This window comes from Cariama cristata, unplaced genomic scaffold (assembly GCF_000690535.1).
Source record: "Cariama cristata isolate BGI_N322 unplaced genomic scaffold, ASM69053v1 scaffold22872, whole genome shotgun sequence".
Classification (NCBI taxonomy): domain Eukaryota; kingdom Metazoa; phylum Chordata; class Aves; order Cariamiformes; family Cariamidae; genus Cariama; species Cariama cristata.
Window position 1 is genome coordinate 12707 of NW_009604767.1, and position 25454 is coordinate 38160.

Consider the following 25454-nt stretch of genomic DNA (forward strand, 5'->3'; position numbering starts at 1 on the left):
AAGCCAATTTCCATTAAACTTAAAGTTTCTTCTTTCCTGACCCGAATCAGGTGGGGACATTTGAAACTGGTGCTTTGTTTTTTGTTGGCATTCAGCTTTCTTTCAAACCTGTGAAATGGTCTCCACACATTGTGTTGACTTGGGATGGTTAACGGGAATCCTCTGCATGGCAACAGCCCTGGATTTTAGGGGTTTTGTTTGTGTGTTTGGGGGTGTTTTTGTTTTGGTGGTTTGTGGTTGGTTTGTTTGTGTTTTTTTCTTCTGGTAGGTGCTACTAATAGTTTCAAGTAACTGTATACTGTTTTTGCCAAACACTGTTTCTTACAGAACTTTTTATATAGAAGTGCCTTTTATTATTAGTTATTAGAAGCCTAAGTGTTCTTAGTATCATAAGGTATGCATCCTAGTAGATCAGAAACAGTATATTCATTGGCTTAGTATTTTTTAATTAATGCTGCATTTCCAGGTGGTTTGAATTTCTTCCCCATCACACATGTTGAGGAAAAGGCAGAGTATCTGTCTGAGACTGTATCAGCACTCCCTGCATGACATAAAACTTGATTTCTTTTTAATATTTCATTACAAAAATAAACTAGTATCCCAAAGTTATTTTGCAGCAATCAACTGCATCCATTTTCTCTGCAAAAGCTGAATGTCAAAAATACTGATGTTAGAAATTGCTTACAATGTTGGAGATATTAGAAACATTTCAATTTTTTACTGTTATGAATAATGTTAGAGAAATTGTTACACTTTAGATTGTACCTCCAAATTGCTGCAGAAATACACCCCAAAATGTTGTTTCTCTCCCTACCAAAGCCCAAGGCCCACCTTAGGGAGCGGTGAAGGAAGGCAAACCCCTGCAGTGTCAGGGAACCTCTAACGGAGGGCCGTAGAGATGTGCTGAAACCTCAAAGCATACTCAGTTATCTCCGCCTTTCTGGGGACAAGCATGGAAGGAAGAATTTGAATCTAGCTATTGCTAATACTTGCATGCTCACTGGTCCGGAAATTTCCTCGATAGCATGTGCCTAACCATTTCAGATAAAGTCTTTCTGCAATCTATTTTTTTAAGTATCTTGCTGTCCACACAGCCCTATTTAGTGGCTGCAGAGAACAGCAAGACAAAACTGCTTCCATACGCTGTTTTCAGGCTTTTCTGGTTAGTTGGGAAGGTGGGGTTACCCTGGATAAAGCTGTATATGTTGCAGACTGAAGAGGGAAGATCTGTCTGCACATTCTCAGAAGAATTGCTGATTTCTCTCCAAAAGATGTACTAATATCAGTTGTCAGCTGACTAGTCAGCTGAATTTTGCTACATGATTTATTTGCTAAAAACAAGCTGTTTCTTGGGAGCTATTAACTTGATAAATCAAGTTGCTGCTAATGTAACTAAAGATATCTTACTGGCATTGAGTTACTGCTTGTCATGCTGTGTCATGCTCTAATGGTAGTAAAGTGCCTGCAAAGCAATTTTATTGTTTACTCTTATGCCTGTGTAAATAGCTAATTTATCCTAATGACTAGATGGGACATAATTGGAAGTGAGTTTTCAAGGATGTAATATGCATATTAATTATGAGTGTGAACTGGCCATCAGGAAGACTCTTGTCTGCTTGATCCTCTTAACGCTGGTAAACATCATTATCTTTTCTAATGAGCCATGATGACTGAAAGTAGTACTGTTCTACTCTGGGAGTCTGTTGTGGATGTCTGGTTACCAAAACAATTTCCCCAACCAGTTTTCAACAGATTAAAAATGCTCTCCAGAGCTCCTGAACTTAAAAGATCTAGCCTTTTCTTTTTTTTTTTTTTTTTTAGGCTTATATCCCTGACAAAAGAGGTAGTGTGGGTGGCACTGGGGCAATGCATTAGGAAAGCTGGATTCTCCTCACAGCTCTACAGCTCTGTGCTTGTCTAGTCCTGTGTGACCTTGGAGAAGTGGCTTTCCTTCTGTAAAGTAGGGCATGAAAAAGGGTAGTGGTTGCAACCAAAGGTCCCGGAGCACTGAAAGGTCCACAGAATCTTGCTACAGGAAACCCTTCGGTGTGCTGCAGCCAGCAAATGTTTCTGTGCTTTCCTGTTAAAAGGATAAATATGTGGGAGGGAAAAAACCAAAATTCAACTCTTAGGACACACAAAATATTTTTACACAGTGGAACTGTTAAATCACTTTCATTGAGAGAATGAAAATACTCCGTAGCAGAGACACTGTATCAAATCCATACAATACTATTACAGAGAGCATGTGAGAAGCAGCAGCATATTGTTGGCTTAGTGTTGCTCTTGCCTTTGTTGGAAGATATTTAAATATTTCATAATGTATCTTTTGGAAGTCGGAAAGTAACCAGTTCATTCATTGTAACTATATTGGCTTCCCCAGTTGATTCACCTCATTCAGCTGCTGGTTTGTGGCTTGATCAGTTTGCAAGTGAAAAAAAAAAACATGTAAAAAGTTAAGCCTGGTTGAAGCAAGTTTGGTTTTTTTATTAATGCAAGCACATCCAGTCAAACACAGAATATCCTGCTTTATGGTACAGCTTTATATTTAGCATTTCATCTCAGAATAGCAAAACACAGTATTCAAGGAATGTATCAAACAGAGGGAGGAAAAATAAAAAGGAACCAATGTGGATACTGCATTGATTTCAAGTATATACTAGGACTGATTGACCGGTGAAGTGCACATTCATGTGAAAGCTTTTTTTTATACATTTACAGAAAGTGTTCTAAAATTGCATTTCAAATATATATTTTTTTCTTAAATTTTAAGCATCCCTTTTAAATTTCAATTACATAAACAAAGCTGATATACAATCCCTCTTATAATGTCTGACAACGTTACTAGCTAGAACATCTCTGAAAGTGCAAAACACTGTAATAATACAGTATAAATATTCTTACTCTAATCCAGGGCTGAAGGTCAGTACTTCAGCACAGGAAAAATAGCAGCAGATCATAAGAATTATCCCTTCCCCTTTTCAGGGCTGTTCTTTGTTAACAGTTAGTATTCTACTTCTTCCTTCTTCATGGCCTAACTTGCTTTTGTTTCTCTTTGATGTCAATGCTATGGGAATAGCAAAATGTTGATTTATCTCCCTTTCTTACCCCAACTTACTCTTCTAATTTTAAGTATTTGCCTGGGGGGGGGGGGGGGGACAGAGAGAGAGGGAAGGCTCTTTAATTTTTCACTGCACTACAGGGCCAATACAGCAAATAATTTCTACTAAGTGATTACAGATGCTACATTAAATAGTGGCACTGCATTTGGTTGTAGGCACTCAGCAAGAAGAGTCTACTGGACTGGAATAAGCCAGACCCTCAATCCAGCAAGTCTTGCCCCTTCTTCAACAGAAAGCAGAATAAGTTCAAACCCATGTATTTAGAGCTGATCATTTTTTAAAAGAAGCTTGTCCAAAGGTCCTCTGTGAGGCTCTGAGGGAGGCTGTAACCACTGTAAACTCTAGAGAGCCTTTTTTTTTAAAAAAAAAAAAAAAAAAATCTAATTGTCTGGCTCAAGTCATTACCTTTAGAAATATCAAGCCCTCAAGCCCAAAGAGAACAATTACTGGAAAGGACAATCGATATTCATGGGTAATAATTTCTTCATTAGACAAAATAGTTTTTAATCTGGGACTATTTTTTTTCTTTCTTAATTCAGAGATCAGGTGAGAAAGTAAGTCCTGAACGGTATTTCTTTTCCTGGAAATTAATATCTTGAATCTTAACATCAGGTGCTCATTTGGATAGCCAGATTAGGTGTAAGCTGAAGACTAAAAGGAGAAGTTAGAAATGGTAAGCATCAGCAGGTTTACAGATCACCTCTAATTTTCGTACTGACCTTAGATTTCAGTGGGTTCTGGCCCAGACAGTTAATCATGGCTTGCAAAATACTAGAAAAAGCTTATATTGTGAATTGGTCTTTGCTTTAATTGTCTATAAGTGCAGACTAGCATTTTCAAAGGAACCAAGGGAATGAAATCGCTAGTTCAGTGGTGGTGAACTCTTCTTAAGCTTCTTTGGCAATTTTAGCCTTAACTTCGAATTGGACATCTGAGTTTACTTCCTTCTCCCTAGCTCATGTATGATTTTTACTTTCAAAAATCTTTCAAAAAACCATATTGAGCCTGTTTTGCAGAGATAATCCAGGTTAGACATCCCTCTCTTAAACAAAACAAAAAATTCCCTGATTTTTAAAATTGAAAACACAAACTATTCTGATAGCCAGAATTTAAAGGATAGTTCCCAGAAGTATTAAAACTTAGACATGTGTGCATCTTCACATGTGCGCACACACATACTCACACACAAACACACGTTCCCCCAGCAATTACCCCATCTTATCTCTTTAAATCATGTAACAAAAATATGTTTGCTGCACCATCAATGTTACAGGCAGGTATACTCTGCTTCATGTGCCTTATTCTCCATTTTATTTAAAAAGTACATTGTAGCTGGTTTCAAGACATCCATATTTTTATTTTCTTTGCTTCCAATCCAGAGTAATAGAAGGTACACTAAACGATGTCAGTACCTTGTAAGGCACTATTTTCTGATGTAGGAGAGGAACGTGCTTACTGCAGATATCTAAGGTCTTGACTCTATGAACACTTGCTAACAAATGTGAATGGTATCGCTGATTTGAAGGAGACCCTTCACTTCAAAGCTAGAGATGTGTTGAGTGTTCTGTAGGACACTGGTCCAATGGAGCATTTAACCTGAACACTGGCTTTAGTTGGGATGTGTGTGTTAATTCTTATTTATTTTGGTGGAAGTAATAATAAATAAAAATTTGGATGCTGACAGAGTAAGATCTCTCCAGGGATACCATCTCCCATGATACATTTCATCTCTGAGAACAGGGCCCTGCCCTTATATTTAAAATAAAAAACCAAAACCCTTCACTTAAGTGCCTTAAGGTTGACATGTGAAATATTTACCACATTTTAGTTCATAAAAGTTACTGTATATACAAAACAGACCTCAGCCAGTGAGGTCTTTCTTAGCTCAGTCCAAGTCATTCAGGTTGTAAAAACATGTTCATTCAATGTGCTTCAAAGTCTGCAGATCAGATCCAAAAATCTCAGGCTCTGTTAAGCAGAGTTGTCCTAGAAGAAGTAGCAATAAAAAAGAAAATTATATTTTCTATCACAACAAAAGGTTTTACAGTTTTGGTAAAGGTTAGCAATAGATCTATCTTGTATCATTAGCTGGAAGCCTTTCTTCAAGGGATAGATTTCCAACTGCTATAAACTGAAATACACCTATGAAATCCAACAAAGATGCTGACTTTAAATGAAAATTTAACTTTTGTAACATTACTTCAGGCCCTTAAGATGTGCTCAGGAAAATAACATATGTTCCTCTGTCATTCTAAACTATTTCTTGCTGCACACTATGGGAATTATCGCAAGGTGCATTGCATGGGTGTCGTAAGTGAAAAGCTTATATGGACTTCCTAAGAAACATTGGGATCACTGGGAAACAGTGTCTCGTCTAGGACAATACAGTCATAATGTAGCTCAGCTGCACCTCAGGACATACAGGCTTCTTCCTTCATTTTTTATCTAGTATAGATATGTCAAATCCAAATGTTTAACATGATTTACAAAGGTCTAAGTCTCTTTTTCTGTCTTGGCCTCAGTGTTAGAAGAAATCGCATCTAAATTAACTGATCTGCTGATCTTGTCATGTACATGGAAAAGGTACTTCCCTCTCCCAGAGGGAGGAGGAGGAGTCATTGAGACTTTCTCCCTTAACAGTAGGCTGAAAATCAGAGTATTCATATAAAATTTAATCCTTTTATGAGATTTGTAAGTGCATAGGTATGATTAATAACAGCACCTTCTTAGGATCTATAAATTTGTTTTCCTGAGAAAAGCATGTCTGAAAATTGCTACAAATGTAGATTCTTTTACTGTGTTTGATAGCCTAAACAAAACATATTCTCTTTCATAGTCCCAGCAGCGATCTTCCTAGCCAGATCAGTTCAGGCTGCAAAGCTGTATTAAAATCCAAACCTTACTGAATTTTTTCAGAATTGAATTTTGAAGAAAAAATAATAGTATTTGGGCCAAAATAGTCTTAAGGTGGGTATGCAAATAGGAGGGAGGAATCTGATCACGTGCCTGTGTGTGTCTGCAAAGAGACTCATATTCTGAGGAAGCTTCATACCTGAGTGTTTTCCAGCTGTCTTTTTCCATGTGGTTTTCTGGACCTTCACTTTCAAAGGATGCAATGAACAGAGCTAGTAAGTAAAATAAGAACAATCAGGTACATGGGTTCTTTAACTGAAAAAAAAAATAAAGTTACAGTATAGCAGGTGTAACTTAGCAGACTTCATTATGAAGTTTATTCTCATCAGAAGCCTATATGGAAGTGGTAAAATACATTCCTATAAATTTTTTTTTTTACATTAGTTTACCTGCATATTCTGTCTGCATTTCAACAAGTAGGAAGACTCACTATTATGTTCAATAAAGGATTTTACCTTCTTCACTGTAAATGGGTGCCGTGAGTAGATAGCTCTGTATCTTCTTGTCTTTCTCAAAAGGGCACTCAACCTGCTTCCATGTCAGGAAATCATGAATCTGTCTTGAAATTTCCCAGAACTTCTGCATTGGATAATTAAAAGAATATTACTAAAATCATACTTGTTTTCTTTCAAATTTAGTTCTTTTGTTTCAATTTTGGAGTCTCTCAGTCTTATTCATGCTTCTTCTGTTATTATCCCTTACTTGATCTTCTTCCTTGTTACACTTTCTTCTTACTGCTCCCTTCATCTCCCCCTTTTGCTCCTAGTTCCTCATCTGTTGTTAGCCTCTCAAGTTTAGAATAGTCTATCCCTGCTAACCACCTGGTCTTTCGCATGAAATTCTTTTCATCATCAACCTTTTCTTCATATAATAAAGTGCTATTGGCCTGTTTTATGTGTCATATCTCTAAATTAGCCTGCAAATGGAACTGGTCAGTAAATGGTTTTTATTTGCTTTACTTTTTACATTTCTGACCTTCAACTTAAATGAAATGTGATATACCTGATTTTTTTCATAAAGCACTTTTTAAATTTAAGAAATAATCAAAATAACATATAGAAACTACAGATATCCTTTCCTTCCTAGGATTTTAAGAAATGCATAATTACTTAGGGTTTGTCTTGTATGTTCTGTGTGCCCCCCTCCCATTACCCAGCCTTAATAACAGCAAAAAACTTCAAAAGTACTTTTTTCAGGCTGTAGTCTTTGGGCCATGTATGTTTATTAGGGAGAGAGAATCCAGAAACTGTAGAAAATCCCTTGAAGACCTGCTGTTACCATTTGCTTGTTGTGTGCAGCATTTATAGCTAGCTAACCTGATGAGGTTAAATCGGCTAATGCTGATGATTTAGGGTGAAGTTACCTATTACAGTTTGATCAAATATGATGGCTTCCTGCTGCAGAAAAGCTTACTTTCCGTTCTTTACTTTCCATTCTTTACTTTCTTCCGCTTCACCCAGTCCCTTTTGAACATAAGGCAAGTTACAGGGCTGAAGAGTGGCAAATTTTGGTCTGCCATCAGATGTGGTACACTAAAATTCTTGCGCTTCTTGATTTCAAGTTCTTTATTTTAACTGTTGCATGAGTACAACATTGCTTGAAGAAATTTCTCTTTCCCATTACCTAACATTAGACTATTTCTGCATTACTTAAGTAATTTTTAATGCTTGGGTCTGGCTTCTGAAATTCTTAATGTCTTCTCCATCTTTTCGTGCATCAGTTTTGGTAACAAATCAATGTCATTCCAGTCAGTTCTGCTTATATGAATTTTATGATTTGCTGTGCATCTGCCCCATTGCATGTAAAACTAACAAAAAATAATCTCTATTTCAATACGTTTTAAAACTTGTCTTTTTAACTGAAGGCAATTACATTCCAGCAGTTTTATGGATTCTCTTTTTTATATGCAATCGTGGATCTGCTGAATGTATAATATAAACATGGCAACTGCAAGTGCTAGCTTTCACAGAAGTTTGGTGAAATCATTTCCCCTAGATAATGATATTCCTTTATGTCTAGATTGCGGCAATGCTGAAGGAATTGGTAATATAATGAGCTAGAAGTTCAAAACAGGCAGATTTTTGTAATGTACAATGTTTAACTAGCGTTACAGTTTCTATAATAGCAAAGTCCTACCTTGAAGTTTATTTGTCCATTGGGCAAGCGGTTCGTATGTATTTTGTGCAGAAAGTAGATATCTTTAATAAACAGGTTGAAAACTGGGATGACTATTTTCTCTCGATTGCTGTTGGCAGTCTGAGATCGCTGTGCTGCTCCTTGCAGGGCTGTGCGGTAATTACAAAAGTTGCTGGATGGATCCATGTGATGCTGTTTTTATGAGGGGGGGGGAAAAGGCAGTCAAGTAATACATGTTTTCTGAAAAGAAAAGGTTTTGATCTAACCATAGGAGTTCATTCTTTATGAATTTGTTAGGCCTCTCTTTAAACTTTCAAGATAGAGTACATTATACTAATCGGGTCTGGATTCAGGTTTTTCTAACTTCTACTTTGTTTGAAAGGAAGGTTCTGTACTGGCTTTACATCTATGCTTTGCTTCAATGGTTAATGGAAGACTGAAAGGAATTGATAACTGACTATAAGAAAAAAAAATAATTCTAACTTGCCACCAATCTTTCTGATCACGATCTCAGTAAGTTTTGTTTTCAGATCTCCACTAGATGGAGCACTCTAATTAGTTTTAAGGGTAGCAAAATAGCATTCACTCGAGTGGAAAACTACCTTGATGTTAAACTGGAAAAAATATACTAGGAAGAAATAACCTAAAGAAAACTTGCATCACTTTTCTTTGCAGGCAAATAGGGAGTTTGAAATTCAGGAAATATTCTCTCTCATGTTTCTATGCTGGTGACCACTGACAGATGCCTCTGTGATCTCTGACTTGGTAATTCCACAGCAGAGGTTTGGATGAAACTATTGGGTGGATTTCTATGTGAAATCTAAACTTCATGCTTACCTCTAAAACATCAAATTTGGCTGTTTTGACCTTGGACCAAGTTTTCTTTAGCCGTGCCACAGGACTCAAGTTCATGCCAGCTGAATGGAGAGAGAAGAGACAAAGAAAGAAACAACTGAGTTGAAAAAATACAGTGCTAACATAACTCTGTGTTTATGTATCAGCACCACACATTTTGGAAGGCAGTTCAGCTTGACAAACAAAAGTTGTAGCTACCACTTGCCCACCCACATGTTAATTTGTCACTGTAGATTAACTGTCACACGTGCTGTCCCTACAGGAGCGTGCATGATGATGTGGACAGCAAATTTAGGGCAAGTATGAGCATAGTCTTGCCAGTCAGGTTGTAAAATGCAGTGCCTTTTGTCATTTGCGTTAAGGATACTCACAGATAATAGCCATCATTGAGTTGAAGTTTCCAATATTGAAACATTCTCTTGCCACATCAATGAAAAATTCCACCATTCTTGTACGCTGCTTTTTCTTTACAACCTGAAAAAAAACAAAGATCTGGTAAGAGGGAAGGGATGGCCTGAATTTTGGATGGGATGTTCAGTCAAAGGCATTGTAACAGGTTGATTGAATAAGCATTTCAAGAATTTATCCAGCTAAACCTTATGATGATATAGACCTGAAGGTATTTTGTTAAGATTAATTTTTAATAAAATAGCAGAAATATTTGGGGCTACTATCACTTATTTGTCTAGTTGTGGAGGAGTGTAATTTTATGTTTATACATAAAGTTCAATGTCTTAGGGAATCTTGTATAAACAAGATGGACATTTTCAGCAATTTCCTGCTACTGGAAAAGGGAGATAACATGAAGCTGCTATCAGAAAGAGTATGTGCAAAAAAATTTAAACCTCTGAAGAAGGAGGGAGAGCAGTGGACAGACTTAAGACCAAGGGCATGTAACCTGAATGTGAGAGAGAACAATTGCCATGTCCTGATTTTCTCATTTTGCTGTGTACACTCTTAAATGATCTCTTGAGAGCAGGTAGTTATGATGACCAAATATACAAATTCCCACTCATGCAAACATGCAAAGGATCTAGCAAGTGATGCTGAACATCTGCTTTGCAGATTCTTTTATAAATGGCAAAGCAAAATTAATATATGGCACTGTCTCTAGACTGTTTCCAAAAGCCATCAATCTTTCTCTCTCTTTTTTTTTTTTTTTAAGCTAGTATTATTGCCTAGATTACATTCATTCATCAAAATCTTCCCCATATTTAGATCTAGAAGTCTGGTCTGGCTTATACAAAAATGCCTCCTGAGTGGTGACTGCAGACTACTTCACCAGGGAATTTTTTTTAAAAAAAAACCTCTCTTGCCTAAATACTTCCGTTTGTGTCATATCAAAAGAAAACGGTTCAGTAGTCAGTGGCTTGGCTTAGCCCTTGGTCTGCTAAAACCTTTTGTTTGACTAGTTTACTAAATGTATTAGCCATACCAGCCAGCTCTGGAAGATGTCTTGGTGTGTTTTTGTAATAAGTTTCTGTGAGAGCAGGAAACCTTAAGAAATTAAGATCAATATATCAGACTTCATGAAACTCGCAGTAGGCATCTGGTTTTCCACAGAAGGGCTACTGACCAAGCAGGAATAGAGAGAAAAATTCCCATTTGCTAGAATTGGTGCATATTAATAGGTATCTAAAAAGACAAAGAATACACATGAGAAATAAAAAAAGGGGCTTCTGGGACAGTATGCCTTCAATTTCTTTGCTTATTATATGATAGAAGTTACTTTAACCTCTAATAAGGCCGTTCTCCCTCTTATTTTTTTTTTTAACCTCTCCAGTAGTTCACTTTCTTTCCAGAGTTCTGAGGAAAGCTTATTCCTGACTATTCTGCAACAAAAATGAATATATGACAGTGCTAATGACATCTAAATGCAGTGGAAGGACAGCTGTTTATTGGTAAATCTGCATTTAAAGCTACCTTTGAGAATTTATGGATGTATTTAAAGGGAAAAAAAAAAAAAAATCCAGAAGAGCTCCTAACTCAAACTCCACACAAGTTTCACTTCACTGCATTTCACTACTATGGAAGCTACATGAAGCTAGAGAATATATGCAAAGCCAAACATAGCCATGAACTCTTAATCATATAAGCATGAAAATAATTTAATGCTTGAGTAATGCCATTATCTTTAATTGCACTGCTTAAGTTTAAATCTCTATTGGACCACTGCCTGCCTTTTGTCCTTAAGGCCAGGATCACTTTGCTATCTTGTTTTCTATGAATACCTACCCGACAAATCTCTGTAGCCACCAGCATGCTGAGACAATTGAACCAATTGTCATAGGCCTCCAAATTATAGGTTTTGGTCACATCACCTCGGCACTGTAAGAGACCAGGCCACATGTTAGTCCTATCCTGTATCAAGATAAAGTCAACATACCAAAGGATAAATTTCCTTTTCATGTCTTGATAACATCTTGTTGGATATTTTTTAAGGCATGAGCTTAAAGAAGGTTAGAAAATGTCAGCCTTCATTGCACAGGGTATACTTGAATTATGGAGGTTCTTTACCCTGGTTATTTGTTTCTTTTTCCCTCTGTACCCCTTTTTTTACCTTGTGATTATCCAGGGAGTCCATGTGGCTGACAATCTGCATCAGATCCTCTGGGTAAATGTTGCTCACCCTTTCCTGTGTTTGGAGAGATGAGAGATTGTCACTGTACAGACAAACAGGGAGTTCAGTGAAAAACTCCTCATTAAAGCTGAAGTTAGGAGAACATTATGGTAACTTTCATCTTCCTACAGTGTAGATATGTGAGGTGTTTTTATCGGTGTACCTAACTGGGCTGGTTCATTACTTGGTATTTTTTGATTAAAACATTGGAGGCTTTCAGTGAAGCCGTAGCAAAATTCATATTGATGAGTATATTAATATTTAGTAAATTGAAAATGAAATAATTTACACACATTAGTGTCTCACCAGTTCAATATAGGTCAGCTGCTGTGCCAAGATCAGAGGGTCACAGCACACGCTCAGGATGTCCTTTTGAGTTGACTGTGGCTTGGTTTTGAGGATGGTGCCTTTGTCGGTAACAGGTTGCCGGAATTTCTCTCTGATTTCCTGGTACTGGCTCCGTGCGGAGAGGGCCATCAGGAGATTCTGTGTCATCTGGCTAATGATCTTTTTCACTGTTCCATTTTCCTAAGCAAAAGACAGAAACAATGACTGCTAAAAACCTTTAGCTTTTTGCAGGCACAGATTGTGAAAGAATTTCTGACTGGGAAAAATAAATGCCTATTATCCATTTTCTTTCATCTTATCTGAGCTGATCATCTTGTGACAAATGAACTTGTCCAAACTGGCCACACAACTTCATAACGACATTATGCCTGCCTGCCTTCCCAGCTCTGTTTCACTTGCTTGGCTGGTCTGCTCCTTGTGGCAGTACCCCATTTTAGAGGCATCCATGTAAACAGCTTAGAAGTGCACACAGTGAAAGGTGGTTGAGTTGCTTGCACAAGGCTTCTTGGATCCTCTTTGTACCAAGTGCCAAAAAGCTCCTTCTCATTCTGATCAGACCCACTGATGATCAAGTCTGGCTAGCCCAGGCAGAATCCAGGGAATTCACATTATGCCCAGGACTATACCCCTAAAATACCCTGGCTTGGCTGTGAACAACTACAGCATCTGAAGATTTAGGTAAGAGCACAATATACATCACGTTCTTGCACAACTAAAATGCCTTTCTGTTCATCAGATGCAGGTTTTAAACATGGGATCTATAAAGGTGCATACTGGTAAAGCCATTGAAATATAATCCATCTGCTCAGTGTTCTGACAGCTAAGGCAAACTGAATTCTTTCTGCCATTGTTTGTTTGTGTCCTATAGATATTTCTCTGAGATCAATCCTGAAGAGCTAAATTGACATCTTTCCTACTCTTCCATCCCTCCTGTTACTGCTTTAAATGACACAGGTTCTCCAACCCTGTTCTTCCTGCTGCTGGAAAAACTAATTCTACCAAAGACAGTCCTCCTCTTTCCTACACAATTGTTCACTTGCTCTCATGCAAAGTATTTCTCTTGAAGTTAGCCTCAAGGTTAACCATTAGTTTAGAACCTGCTGTGTTGGGTTTTGCCAGTCATCTAGATGCGCTACGAAGAACTGCAATGAATCTGTGATCATTCAAAGAAGCCACTAATGTGCAGTGATGACTGAAATTATGTAGCAGATGTGAGAGACGATGACTACCAAATACTTGTATATTGCATGCTATAATTAAGCAATAATAGTGTTAGAATGTTGCTTTACAAGGCAATAAGCTGACTCCCAAGTGAAATCAAATGAGAAGCTGAAGGCCATGTAGCTCATCTCGAGGCAACTAGATTACCGCTGAACAGCAGCTGGCTGGAGCCGTTTCTGATATTGTGCTACAAGTGTTCAGAAATGCCAAGGGAGCATGATGGGGGGACTAAAATAAAGCACTAATTCTGCGCTCTCGTATGCTGAGCTTTCTATTGTAAATCATTTGACTTCAGCTGCTATGCCCGACTTACCCATGTATCTGAGAGGAAGCAGAGTTTCTAGGTACAGATCATAGAAAATCAAACTTGAAGGCAGGTGAGAGTATCATAGGTACTATGTGAAAGTGAACAAAGAAACTGTAGTGACATGAAAAACTATGGCTTACTTAAGCTATTGTGAATTTATTAATCACTAGGACAAGTACCTGACCGCTTTTTGTGAGCTGTCAGTTGACTTTCTATCCTGTGTATGGAGAATAGTGTCCTAAGGGGATTTGGAAAAGCTTGAAAATACAAAATAAAGCCCCAAACCATTACCATAATCCCTTGCTGAAGCACAGTATAGGTAATTTCTTGTGGTAACAAATACTGAGAGCAAAAGCTGCTTTTTGTTAGTGTCAAACTATGTTTCTTAGGGGTCCTATGTGGCATAGCTCTTCACTGATCAAACTTGACTTGTAGCCTTGTTAAGGGGATAAATATGGTGATGCTGTAATTAATGGATGTCACCAGATGCCTCGGACATCAGACCACTGAGCCACTCAATGAAGACATGTTTTTCTCAAATGACAATTTATTCATACATAACAGAGTAGGAGGGAAGGGGAAGGGAAAGAAAGGCCACAACTTCTTTCTAGTTCAAAGTAACAGACAAATTAAATACTAAGATACAAATGCTACATAAAATCTCTGCCAAGTCCCCTTTCACAGTAGTATCTCTGCCAACATACACCTCTTCGCCCTTGTCTACAAAGGGACTAGAAGGCATGTTATAATTGTATTTCCTTTTCCCCTCCCACTAAGGCACTGACTTTTTCGTAGTAGCATCCAGGTAAACAGCTTTGCTGATGCAACAAAACTGACGTGCTTCCTTTTGACAACTTGGTAACACCTAATCGTATTGTGTCTTATCACTGATTCATGCAGTGCTGTCAAACCTGTTGTTCCTCATTTTCTCTCTACTTGAATCAACAAAAACACATAATACAATTGTCTTCCCATTTCCTGCTAATTGTTCTCAAAAATATCTTGAAGTTGTGGGTTTAAAAAACAAGGAGAAGCTTCTACTTCTACATAAGTAAGCCTTTATGTTCTTACAAATGCTTTACAATTAATTCCCTTGCAGTTCTTGATTCTATCCTTCCTTCGGTCTATCGGTAGTTAGTGTCTTTCCTGATGAGAAAAAAATGTAGGCTTTGTGAGTGTTGGGGGAGGGGGGGAACCCAAACCAATAACCAACAAAAAACCAAGCAGAAAACTAACAGCCCTTGTTTTATTTGAATTTGCTTTATCTGATTGCTTTAGAAAAGTATTTTGTGAGGTCTGGTTTCCTTCATAGGCCAGAAACTCAGAGCTGTTAAAACTGGTGACCAACTAGCTAGCAGAGCTCAAATATAACTTCCTTTGTGGAAATACTGTGCATGTCAGCTGAAACATAGCAACAAAATAGTTGCTGATTATTGTTAGGAGCTAGCAATGAACTATTAAATAATAAGCATCTTCACCTTGAGCAACAGTACATTTCATACAACTAAATGTCTTGCGGGACTTGGATGTATAGAATAGTAACAAAGTATAAAGGATGGTACATAAGTAATTACAAAAGTTAACTATATTGCACTATTATAGTCGGTGTTCTTTCCTTTCTTCTGCACCACATCCGTTTTTCGTATCATTGTGACTCTCTTCTCTTCCTCTTATGTTTGGTAATTATACATAGACAGTTTCTGCTAATGGACTATTAAGTTCATTGCTCAACCCGTGTCCTGCAGTTACACTGACAGCTTAGCAACTGCTGCTGTAGTCCATTTAGAAAATACTGCAGGCAGGAGCATGGGTTTGTATATAATATGATAAACTATATATAAAGGTTGACAAATATTGCTTTACCACTTAATGGTTTTTCTCCCCCCCACCACCCCTACCTCATCACATTGTGTGATCCTGTGAGCAATCTCCTTCAACTCTTTCATGGATTTTTCATCTTGGAAATCATAGGGGAAAGTTTCAGTCCATTCCTTCAGGAGCTGAATGATTTTGGCAGCGAAGGATTTTAGCTTTGCCTAAAAAGAAACAATTAGTTGATTACTGACCATAGACCTTTCTGACTGCAGAGTAAATTAGCCAATGAAGGTTCACATAAACCTAGAGACACTCTTGAAAATACTTTGCATTAGTAGTAGGTGAAGGGTATAAAAAAAGAACACATTTAACTGTGAGCCAGATTCCCAAATAGTATGATTTAGCCTCCTTTCATGATAGCTTGGTAGTGTCTCTTGCCAAACACTTTGAAGATATTTTCAAGGTTAGTTGTATAAAGCCAGGAAGATGACAGAATAGTTTAAGTGACTTATTTGATTGACTTCAATGGGACTTAAGCTGATTTATGCCATCTGAAGCAGCAGTACCTTAGCATTTGGATTCAAATGCATACAAACTGCAGCACTCTACCACGCGTCTTTCATGAGAAACATTCACAAAGACATTTTTGTTCTGTAGAATTTATCAGAGCCTCCAGATTGAGCTATATATTAAAATAAATGAAGGACAGGAAAGATGTGTATATTCTCTCTCTAACGTCTAAATCAAAATGGACTTTGAAAATAAAAAGTATTGGCTCTTACTCAAAAAGCTATCAACCACAGAAAGGGGAGGGAAAGCTGTATTCTAAGTTGTTACCCGTGAATCTTCTAAGGCTTTTCATCAGTTAGACCTGAACTGGGTGCCAGTTTAGTCCGCTATCATAGCAACAGAGAGCAGGATCAGTAAATTCAAGGGAGCACTCTTGCAAAATTGGGAGTGTCGGTGCTAAGAACTCTTTTAATGAACAAGAAGAATCAAAACATAATCAGGTTATATTTATCCTCCTGCCCAACTTGTGATGCACTGAGGAAAAAGGAAGTTTTAATTTGTGTTTACCTCCCCATTTGCATAAGCTACAGAAGTCCCACTACGCAGCAGTTCCTTCTCCCCACGCACAGTGCGCTTTCCTCATTGCACTTTCCATCAGCCTCCCAGGGGTTACAGAAGGTGACTTAGCATGTGAGTGTCACTACAGCAAATTGGTGTATTTTCTTTAAGACACATAGAGAACGTCTTCCAAGAATTTATAGGAACTCCTGCCAAAGCATCATCTGATCATACTATGTCCCAGTTTATTTAATCAAAGCCATGCACCCTTGAATCTTCAATCTGAAAATGAACCAGTGCTCCTTGAAAGTCTGAAGGGAATTTTCTTGCTTTTTTTTCAGAGCTGCAAACTGCACTCTGTTTTTATTGATAGCATTTAATTGATCCTGCCTAGTGAGAGAAGGACCGAATAGTTGGACAGTGAGGGCAAGAACAAAAACATCAACATACTCTTCACCAGCAGTAGGCAATGCCACTCCTGTGGAGCCTGGCTTCAAGGTATTTCTGAACAGTGTGGGATAGAGTTCCAGATGATAGTTGTCTGTCCTCCAAACTCCCATTGTCATCTCCCTTGGGGAAAAGACAATTTATACTTCTTTGACAGGAAATGTATGGAGTCTGACATTATTAAAAGAATAATCTGTAGGTGGTGATAAAGAATTGATTAGCCAGCCAGCAGGCTTCTATTCGATGAAAGTTAACAGGTATGTGCCTACTCTTTGTTTACCAAAAGCTGCTACAGAACTGTTTTTTGGTATTAATTAACCTGACTATCCTTTCTTTTTAACTTTTGAAACTGAAAAAGGATGGATGGGGGCACGAAGGTTCCAAAACCCTCCTTAAGCCATGGCAAACATCTCCATATGAGCACTGACTTCCCATTTCATGTATCTACTCATGAGGTGCTAGGGTTTGCTTCCTTCATGATGGAAAGCTAGGAGTCTGTTGCAAGACAAACTGCAAACCATATTATTCTTCATGTAATTACTCTTCAGGTGTAAAAAAGCTTAATGTTTTATCAGATGCATTTAATACTCATGAAAATAAGGTATGCTTTCTGAGAGCAACACTAAAAAAAAATCAATATAGCAAAACATGAGATTCCCATTTCATGTGTGCTCTGATGAAACCCAAAGCAGTGTGACAGCCTTGATGCACATAATTTGTGATAACCTAGATAGAAATCACACAGATATGTGGGTGGCAGCACGCATTTTCCTTTTTTGTCATGGTTGCAATAAACCTACAAACCTACTTTTTCTGTAGTGCTACTCCAGATGTGAGCCTCCTCTTATGAGCCCTGACACAGATTTCTCTGAAGTCTATGGGAACGCTTCTCCCATAAATATTTCTTTGAGAAGAAAAATACTTCTATCAATTTAAGTACTGTGAGTCAGCCATGGTCTGCATGAGACAAGACAGACAGGACTGAGAAACAATTACCAATTAGAAAGGAGGGCAACAGCAGTACTGTGCTTGTAGAAAAAGAAGGTTTAATGACAATGACCCAGTTGTGAGTATTGTTTTGATTTTGTTGTTTTAATTTTTTTGTTTTAATAAGGAGAACTTACTGAGGGAAGTCATAATTTTTGAAGGGACTTACGTATTCCAAGACAGGCAAGATAAGCTTAACAGAAACTAACTTTCTCTTTATTTCTTCTTTAACTGTTGATTTACAAAATACCCTCAAGCTGCAGACATAACGCACCACAGTTTTAACAACAGGTTTTTCTGCTGAATAATACTATACAAGTGTTTTTATTTAGTATGTGTATGTATTTTGTATAGTATGTGTATGAACAAGGTGTGACAACTTTGTTCAGGTCTTTCCAATCTCTAATGGGCTTACAGAGGGTTAAACTTTATCCTTTATGGTCAAGCTTAACTACTGATTTGTATATTATAATTGGTGTCTTAAACTGTGAACCCCTTCCTTTTTATAAGTGGTCGAAAGGACTCTAAGCGGGCTTCACAACATCCCAGAGTGTTTTTCTTTTTAATCCATTTTTCTCTGGGTTGTTTTCTATAGGACTCTTTGGCTAGTCAGTAACGTCAAAAACAAAGGAATGATAAGTATTGTGGTATGTAACCTCAAAAACTGGCTCCTTGCCACTTTTTCAGCTCACACGCTATCCAGGCAACAAGTCAGCTGGCTTCTCGTCTTAAGAGATTTGCATAAGCAAACTCTATCAGAAATGACCAGAGCTGCTTTAACTACTTTTGCCAGCTATTTCCTGCTATGGAGCCACTTAATTAGAAGGTGCTGGTACCTAATGATACCTTAACGGGTTATGACTGTGAATATGTAGAGTGTCTTGAGTCGAGAATTTCTATGCTGCATGTGAAATGAGCTTTTATTTGTTGCCAGATAGAAAAACAAATGTTTGCAAATGCAAGTGGCCAGACTATGCTATACAACATACAGGTGCTTGCAGTAGAGTAGTCATTTGAGAGGGTTGTCAGAAGTTTATGTAGTGTTTTCAAAGAATTTTGTGTTTAGTGGACAGGAAAAAATTACAGTTTATATTAAGGGGCTAGGAAGGGATCAAGGGCATAGTAGGAAAAGCAACCAGCAAAGCATGTAAATTAAAGCAGCCTCCTAAAACACTCATGTTTTATTGTCACCCTGCTGTTTGTTGGTTTTCCTGTAGGCCCATTTCCAAATTTTCAGCAGAAGATGTAAAAGTGTGGGTGTTTGGAATATAAGCTGCTCTATTTTACATCCTGTTGTTAGGATGTAATGCTATTTCATTTCAATGTGGAAGCCATGATTTTTTTAACACATCTGCTGAAAAGCCGGAATAATACTACTTTACAACTAATATCTAATCTTTAAACAGCCAAGTGATTTAGTCCCCAGATACTGTTTTAATTTTAAAATCTAAGTGTATTGTTATTCACAGACGTTTCATCCTGTATCCCATTATTTTTAAATCTAAGTACTTCACATATGTATTCTGACACTACCTACTGACAGCAGTCTTCCCCTTCATATGTCTACAGATGAGCTTTACTCATTCCATGCTTCAGACAGTCCCAGCATCTCTTACAAGTTCCTACCTCTGTTGTTTAGTTACATATTGCTGAAGAACCACTACAATTTACAGAGCATCAGTTTGAGGTGGCTTAGTTATGAACTAGTTTGGCAGTGGCGAGGGGAATGGTTATCACCTCTGTGTACAAAGCTGGATGCAGCGGTTCTTGCACCTTTTTTTCCCCCAACTCCTGGAACTCCCCAGTGCCTACATGACGAGTTACACAGCTATTTGGCGAGTAGATCGGGGACTGACCTGGATGAATATCACTTTGCACAAAGTGGTTAGTTTTTCCTGTGGAGTAATTTTGTGATGTAATATGAGACTGCGCCCCAGGAATAGCAAGGGAGAAAGAAGCCCTTAGGTCAGTATTGCTGTCAAAAACTCTGTATTGCCAAACCACAGGGTTACCTTTTGTGCTCCCCAGTCAGAGTTCTGATACACTAAGGAGAAAACAAAATGGGACTATCAACATGCTGAAGATCAGGAATGTGAGCATGTAATTTGTCACCATAGAAGAATGGATTCCAAAACATGCCCAGGATTTGAACAATTTAGGTCTTTAAATACTTGCTGATTTCATCCTTGTTTCTGCTGCTCTTGTTTGCATCCCAGCTTCAGCTATTTTGCTACTTCAATTTCAGTCAAAAGCCATTCAATACACACTTTCCATAATGATAAGACTTAGATGGATTTAAGTGCGTATCATAAACTGACCCAGTTTGGTTTAATCAGTTGTAGTAAAACTGCGTAATCACATGCATTCAGCACAGGCTACCGTTTTAAGTCACTTAATTTTTGTGAGAAGTAACTTTGTGATTTACTGTTACAACAACTTAAAACACCCCACCAATAACCTACAGCAGAGCACTCAACTCTAATAGGATAGTGAGGGTGACTGGAGAAAGGGGAACCAGATTCAAGAAAGACCCAACTTGGTGAAAGCCCAAAAATGCAAAGTGACTTGCTGGGCAGGTTTCATGGCAGATACACATTGCTCCAGTGCACAGCACCGACCTGTAGCTCATAAGCAAAGTTGTATTTCCAGCCACTGTATCCGACTGGTAAGGTAGTACATAACCTATGTTTGTGGCTAGCAAAGAAGCAACAGTACTTCAAGCAAACAGACCCAAACAAAAGTGCATCCAGTAACACATGCCAATTACAATTTCAATTTATTCTTTATCAATCTATTTAGCCTTACAAAGAGAAGGAGAGAGTGGGAAATAAACGACAGTAGCACAGCTAACTGAAGGATGAAATGGTTCATTTACCTTTTCTGCCTCAGTCCCCGTTTCTAGCTGCTGCTTCTGTTTAATGCAGATCTGCCCCACTTTAGCCAGGAGCTCATGTGGGTGAATGAAGACTCGTGAGCTCAATAGGAAAGTGAAGATGTAAGTCCTCTGTGGAAGCAGAGAGGAAAAAAAAAAGTTGAATAAGTTTAGCAAAAATAATCTGTCTTCCTTGGAAAAACTATTCCATAAACTTAATATGCCTAACTAGTCATTGCTTACCAAAAAGACAAATTAAATATGTCCAGTGCAGGGTGTTACGCCTCTTAAACACCACTATTTCTGGTGCTTTGTTTCTTTAAGAGTGATTGTTTTTCATTGAGCTGCAGAAAACTGCTTCATATGTATTCCAAGCCACAGCTGTAATTTCTTCATGTATGAGTTTGGTTTTTTTGTTCCTTTTTTCCCACAATCATTGATACCAGCTTTAGCTTAGACTGTGGCCATATGACAATAATTTAGTTCTAAGCTTGACTTATTTTGGGGCCTGTTTCAGAGTTTTTTGAGTATGAACACTGCTAATAAAAGCCAACAGTTATTATTTCTCAGTAGAAGTAGCCTCTTGATTTGTATTTTAAAAGCTGTAATGCATTGTATTCTGAATCATACTCTGGACAGTTTAGTTGAAGGGAGAATGCCTTCATGCCCTAGTCTTGCTTCAGTGTTTGAAACGGCTTCTGTATTTGAATGTAATTGCCTGAGTAATGACAGTAGCATCTCATAAGCACTTCTGTTTTTCTGTTAGGCTTTTTGACAAAATTTGGGGTTAGTAAACTGTAGGGGATCTCCTTGACAATGGATTTCAATTGACCTTTGTTATGTTTGCAGTGCGTACTGTAACTTTGCACCATGTTTTTAGAAATGTGATTTGGCAGGCCACAGCCACGTGTGCATATAAAACAGTCAATGTGTGCATATACCCCCTTGGACTGGACAAGTAAATTGAAGTGTCTAAAAATTTAGGACCAGTTGTCTAAAATATGGCATCTCTACTATTAGCTACAGAATTCTGCTGCTTGCAGTCTCTAAAACACACTTGTAGTTAAACAATAATGGTATCTTTAGGACTCCAGAAAGGTTATGGCGTTTATCTCTAATCACAATAAAATGTGTTATTAATGAAAAAAGTTTCCACTTCTTTAGTACTCAGTGTGCCCTATAATATAAATTTAGCACTAAAACCCTCCAAATATCAGAGAGGGGGAAAAAGGAAATTTTTTTTGACAAAAGAAATAAAATTAACTAAAAGTCACAGTGTTCTGGGAGTCAGTGAACAGTATAATAGGTTAAGCACATATCTATTAAACATCCAACTTGTGGAGGAAGCTAATGAAAGAATAGAGTGGAGTGTGATACAGCAGAGGTGTTTAAAATGCTCATTCTGATTTGAGGATCTTATTAGCACTGGGGTTCATGTATTAAATTAGGAATAACAGTAATTCTGTACAGTCAAAACTGGAGTTAATCTGTAGTCTTTGCCTTGTCTATTGTTTATGAATAGAAGAAGAGAGGAGAAGGGTTAACTGGATGGACAGTTTGGGTCAGGTTCTTGAGTAGTACTTCCACTGATGTCTACAGAAGATGGACAGCTGGGGCCACCTAACAGTTGGGCTCTCGGTGACTTCAAGTAGGTGGCCAGGGCAGTGACAGAACACTGACAGTGTGGTCTCCCTTCTCAATGGCATGGTTGCAAACATCCCACACAAGTGTACATTGGGAAAAATTAAGAAATTTGGTTTCTGTTTGGTGTTTTGTTTGTCTTTCTCCAGAATTTCAGAGTTTATTTTTACAATGACAAAAAATTGAAGTTCATTAATTTTAAAAAGAAATTCAATGTAGCTCTGACGCCTGTGTCTGGAAACAGTTGATGACATTGTGTAAGCTTTGGAGAAGCTTTATAAAACTCTATAGTAGTGTATGCAGCGTGTTATGGGCACTAAAATTAGGCTGATGAGCTAACCCCATTCACAAGAGGGGACTTGGTTGCATTATGGGACAATGTATCAGACTTTTATTCTTATGCATGTGAGAACAACCCCTAAACTGATATGCTCCCCATTCAGAATGACAGCAAGAGAAAGAACAGTGTTGGGTTGTGAGATGATTTTTTTTATATTTTTTTTTTGGCAGTGGGTGGGTTTTTTCTTGTTTGTATTTTAAACTGTCTGGTTATCCTCTGTTATTTTTTGTAGCCAACTTCTGTGTTCTTTTCTATCAGCGTTGTCCCTGAACTTAAAACTGTGAGTCTGGACTATCTGGGAAAGGAATTTAGCTGTTGGGTGTGTCAGCTGTCATTGAGTTGTGTGAAAACTTTTCTTCTGGAAACATGAAGCAGCCCTCACTTTTACGGTATTTTGCATTTGAGAGAGATGGGGAATAAAAAAAATCATCATGGACTTTGATACTTTCATCCCTTCCCCACATTCTTGTTTTGGGAGTTTAGAAGCTTGTCTGAAAGATGCCTGTATGTGTAAGTAGCAGGGAACCACAACTTCAGCCACGTTGCCCTGCCAGTGACCTTTGCTCTGGTAAGCTGGAACACGTTCTTTTAAGGAAAGATATAATTTTGCTTCTCGTACTAATTCTAGCATTGGTCTCCTTGGTGGAAGTTTGTATGATGTGGGACAGTGTTTATCCAGAGCAACTCTGAAAAAAGGCCACTCAGTATCATTTCCCTATTGTTATACAGCAAGAAAAGTGTGACCCAGATGACCTGTGCTTTTATTTGGTTTCTTTGATAATGTTTTATATGATATTCAAAAAAGGGCCAAACTGGCAAGATGCAGGAAGACACATGGCCATAGAAGTGTGTACTTTCCATTTTAGGCTTGCTGATGTCTCTCTGTAATCAGTAATATCTGTACTGGACCCATGCAATGCTTTTCCAGACAACACTGGACTACTAGGTTTTAGAAACAAATTATTATTACTTCTGGAACCCATCTGCTGTATTTTTATTCAATTTAAGTTGCTTAACTGGAACTAGGTTCACTACTTTGGAAAACAAAATTGTTCCATTTTGGCCAATCAAGACATGCTGGTTTACAATATATTGGTATCTAATTGGGGCGTGGGGAGGTGTTGATGCATAGACAAGGAGTAACTGCAATTAAGAACTAAATTAAAAACTATAGGTCTGACAGCAGTGTTGACACCCATCTCCTTGCCTCTCTGCTAACAGCCACTCCCTATCCAATACAGAAAATTCAGGCTGAACTGAGCCATACATTTCAGCTTAGCGGTAGCTCTCAGGCATTAGGAACACAGTTGTTTTGGATAGGAAATATTTCATACTAATGACATATGCCTTATCTAGATCAAGGATTTCTGTGATTTGTTGCACCTGTACTGCTATATATACACAGGCTAAATGTTGTAACAGTGTAAAAACCTATACTCTCATAGGCAGCTCCCTAATCGTGAAGATGATAGTTTGAAGAAGGAAATTTAGCTATGAGGTTAGCTGATTTGACAAAGAATGATTAGAAAATTCTTCCATAAACTGAGATTGAATGTTAAACTCCATTTATCCTAAAAAAGTGACAGGTATTTGGGAGGAGACGCAAAAAAAAAAATCCTTTCTGTGCCTGGAACAACGTAAGCTGACACAAAAAGGGGCTTGTGCTTTACAAGAGAATAAGAAGCCAGATTCCTTTAGTGCCTAAAGTTGTTGCTAAGAGATGAGCTGAATTATATTTTAAAAAAAAAAAAAAAAGAGAGAGAGAGTGCACAAGACTAAAGAAGGAATTGTTACTCTCTGACCCAAGAATGCACTGATGTCTTCTCGAGGAGGGGGGGAAAAAAAAATATTTTCTTTATGCACTCACTGCTCATTCTGGAACTTCTTGTTTGTGAAATATTTTCTTGAAACATTTTCTTGCTTGGGCACAAGGGTTGCAGACTGGTACATTCCATTCCTAACCTTCCGAACTCCTCTGTCTCATGAGTATACATTTTTCTATGTGCTGAACCAGTCCCTGTACACAAACAAGCCTCAAAAGAGCAGTACACAAATGTAGGCCCTTATCTTTCCTGTCCTCCCTTGCCTGTCTCCTGTGCTGCCAACATGGCAAATACATTTGTTTTGCCTCTGTAACCAGCACAGAAAGATACTCTGTGCTGTCCTTTCCCCCCCCCCCCCTTTTTTTTTTTTTTTTTTTTCCTGTCTGGAAGGTTACTGTGATCTTTAGCTTAATGTCCACGGAGGCGGGAATGCCTTCTAACCTTTGTGCTCACATGTACTAATCCAAAACTTTCGATGAGTACTGCAACTTCCAGCTATGTCACTCTGAAACTAAGGTAATCTCTGCTAATGTTACCAATAACTTCTCTTGGTACACATTAATTGGTGATGCCTTGCTGCCTCTTTTTGCATGCATAGCCAGAGACATGAGAGGTGTTTATACCTTCTTGAACATACAGTATTGGCTACTCTTCTGACAGGATATCAGCATAAATGGCTATCATTCTAACCCTCTGTGGCAACTTCCCTAAAAATAGAAATGAGCATGAAATTAAGTATAAACATGCAACTGAACTGAAACAGAAAACTTGGATTTGAAGATGACCCAAATACAGCTCCGTCTTTGTGTTGTTCCGAGCTTATTTATCTACTCATAATTAATCCTTTCAGCTAAGTTGGGTGATATGATTTAACTAAAAGAATGTGTCCTGCTGTAGAGGAAATGAGTTTGGTTTAATGCTGTCTTCCATCTCTCTTTC

General features: G+C 38.0%; 1 protein-coding gene across 2 annotated transcripts in view; it reads right to left on the reverse strand.

Annotated features, from left to right (window-relative positions):
- Positions 1-4875: 4875 nt before the first annotated feature.
- The window catches only part of RASGEF1A (RasGEF domain family, member 1A), a 22431-nt gene continuing 1852 nt past the window's right edge, over positions 4876-25454 (reverse strand). Inside the window, exons 2-12 of one of the 2 annotated variants that reach the window (XM_009695735.1) lie at positions 20715-20843; positions 15421-15558; positions 11953-12174; positions 11587-11661; positions 11262-11354; positions 9398-9500; positions 9009-9088; positions 8172-8363; positions 6491-6614; positions 6175-6247; positions 4876-5108 (exon numbers count right to left, since the gene is read on the reverse strand). In XM_009695735.1, coding sequence (XP_009694037.1) covers positions 5084-5108; positions 6175-6247; positions 6491-6614; positions 8172-8363; positions 9009-9088; positions 9398-9500; positions 11262-11354; positions 11587-11661; positions 11953-12174; positions 15421-15558; positions 20715-20843 — 1254 coding nt within the window. In that variant the 3' untranslated portion in view covers positions 4876-5083. The remainder of the gene's footprint in view (positions 5109-6174; positions 6248-6490; positions 6615-8171; positions 8364-9008; positions 9089-9397; positions 9501-11261; positions 11355-11586; positions 11662-11952; positions 12175-15420; positions 15559-20714; positions 20844-25454) is intronic. The other variant, XM_009695737.1, reaches the window with a different exon arrangement.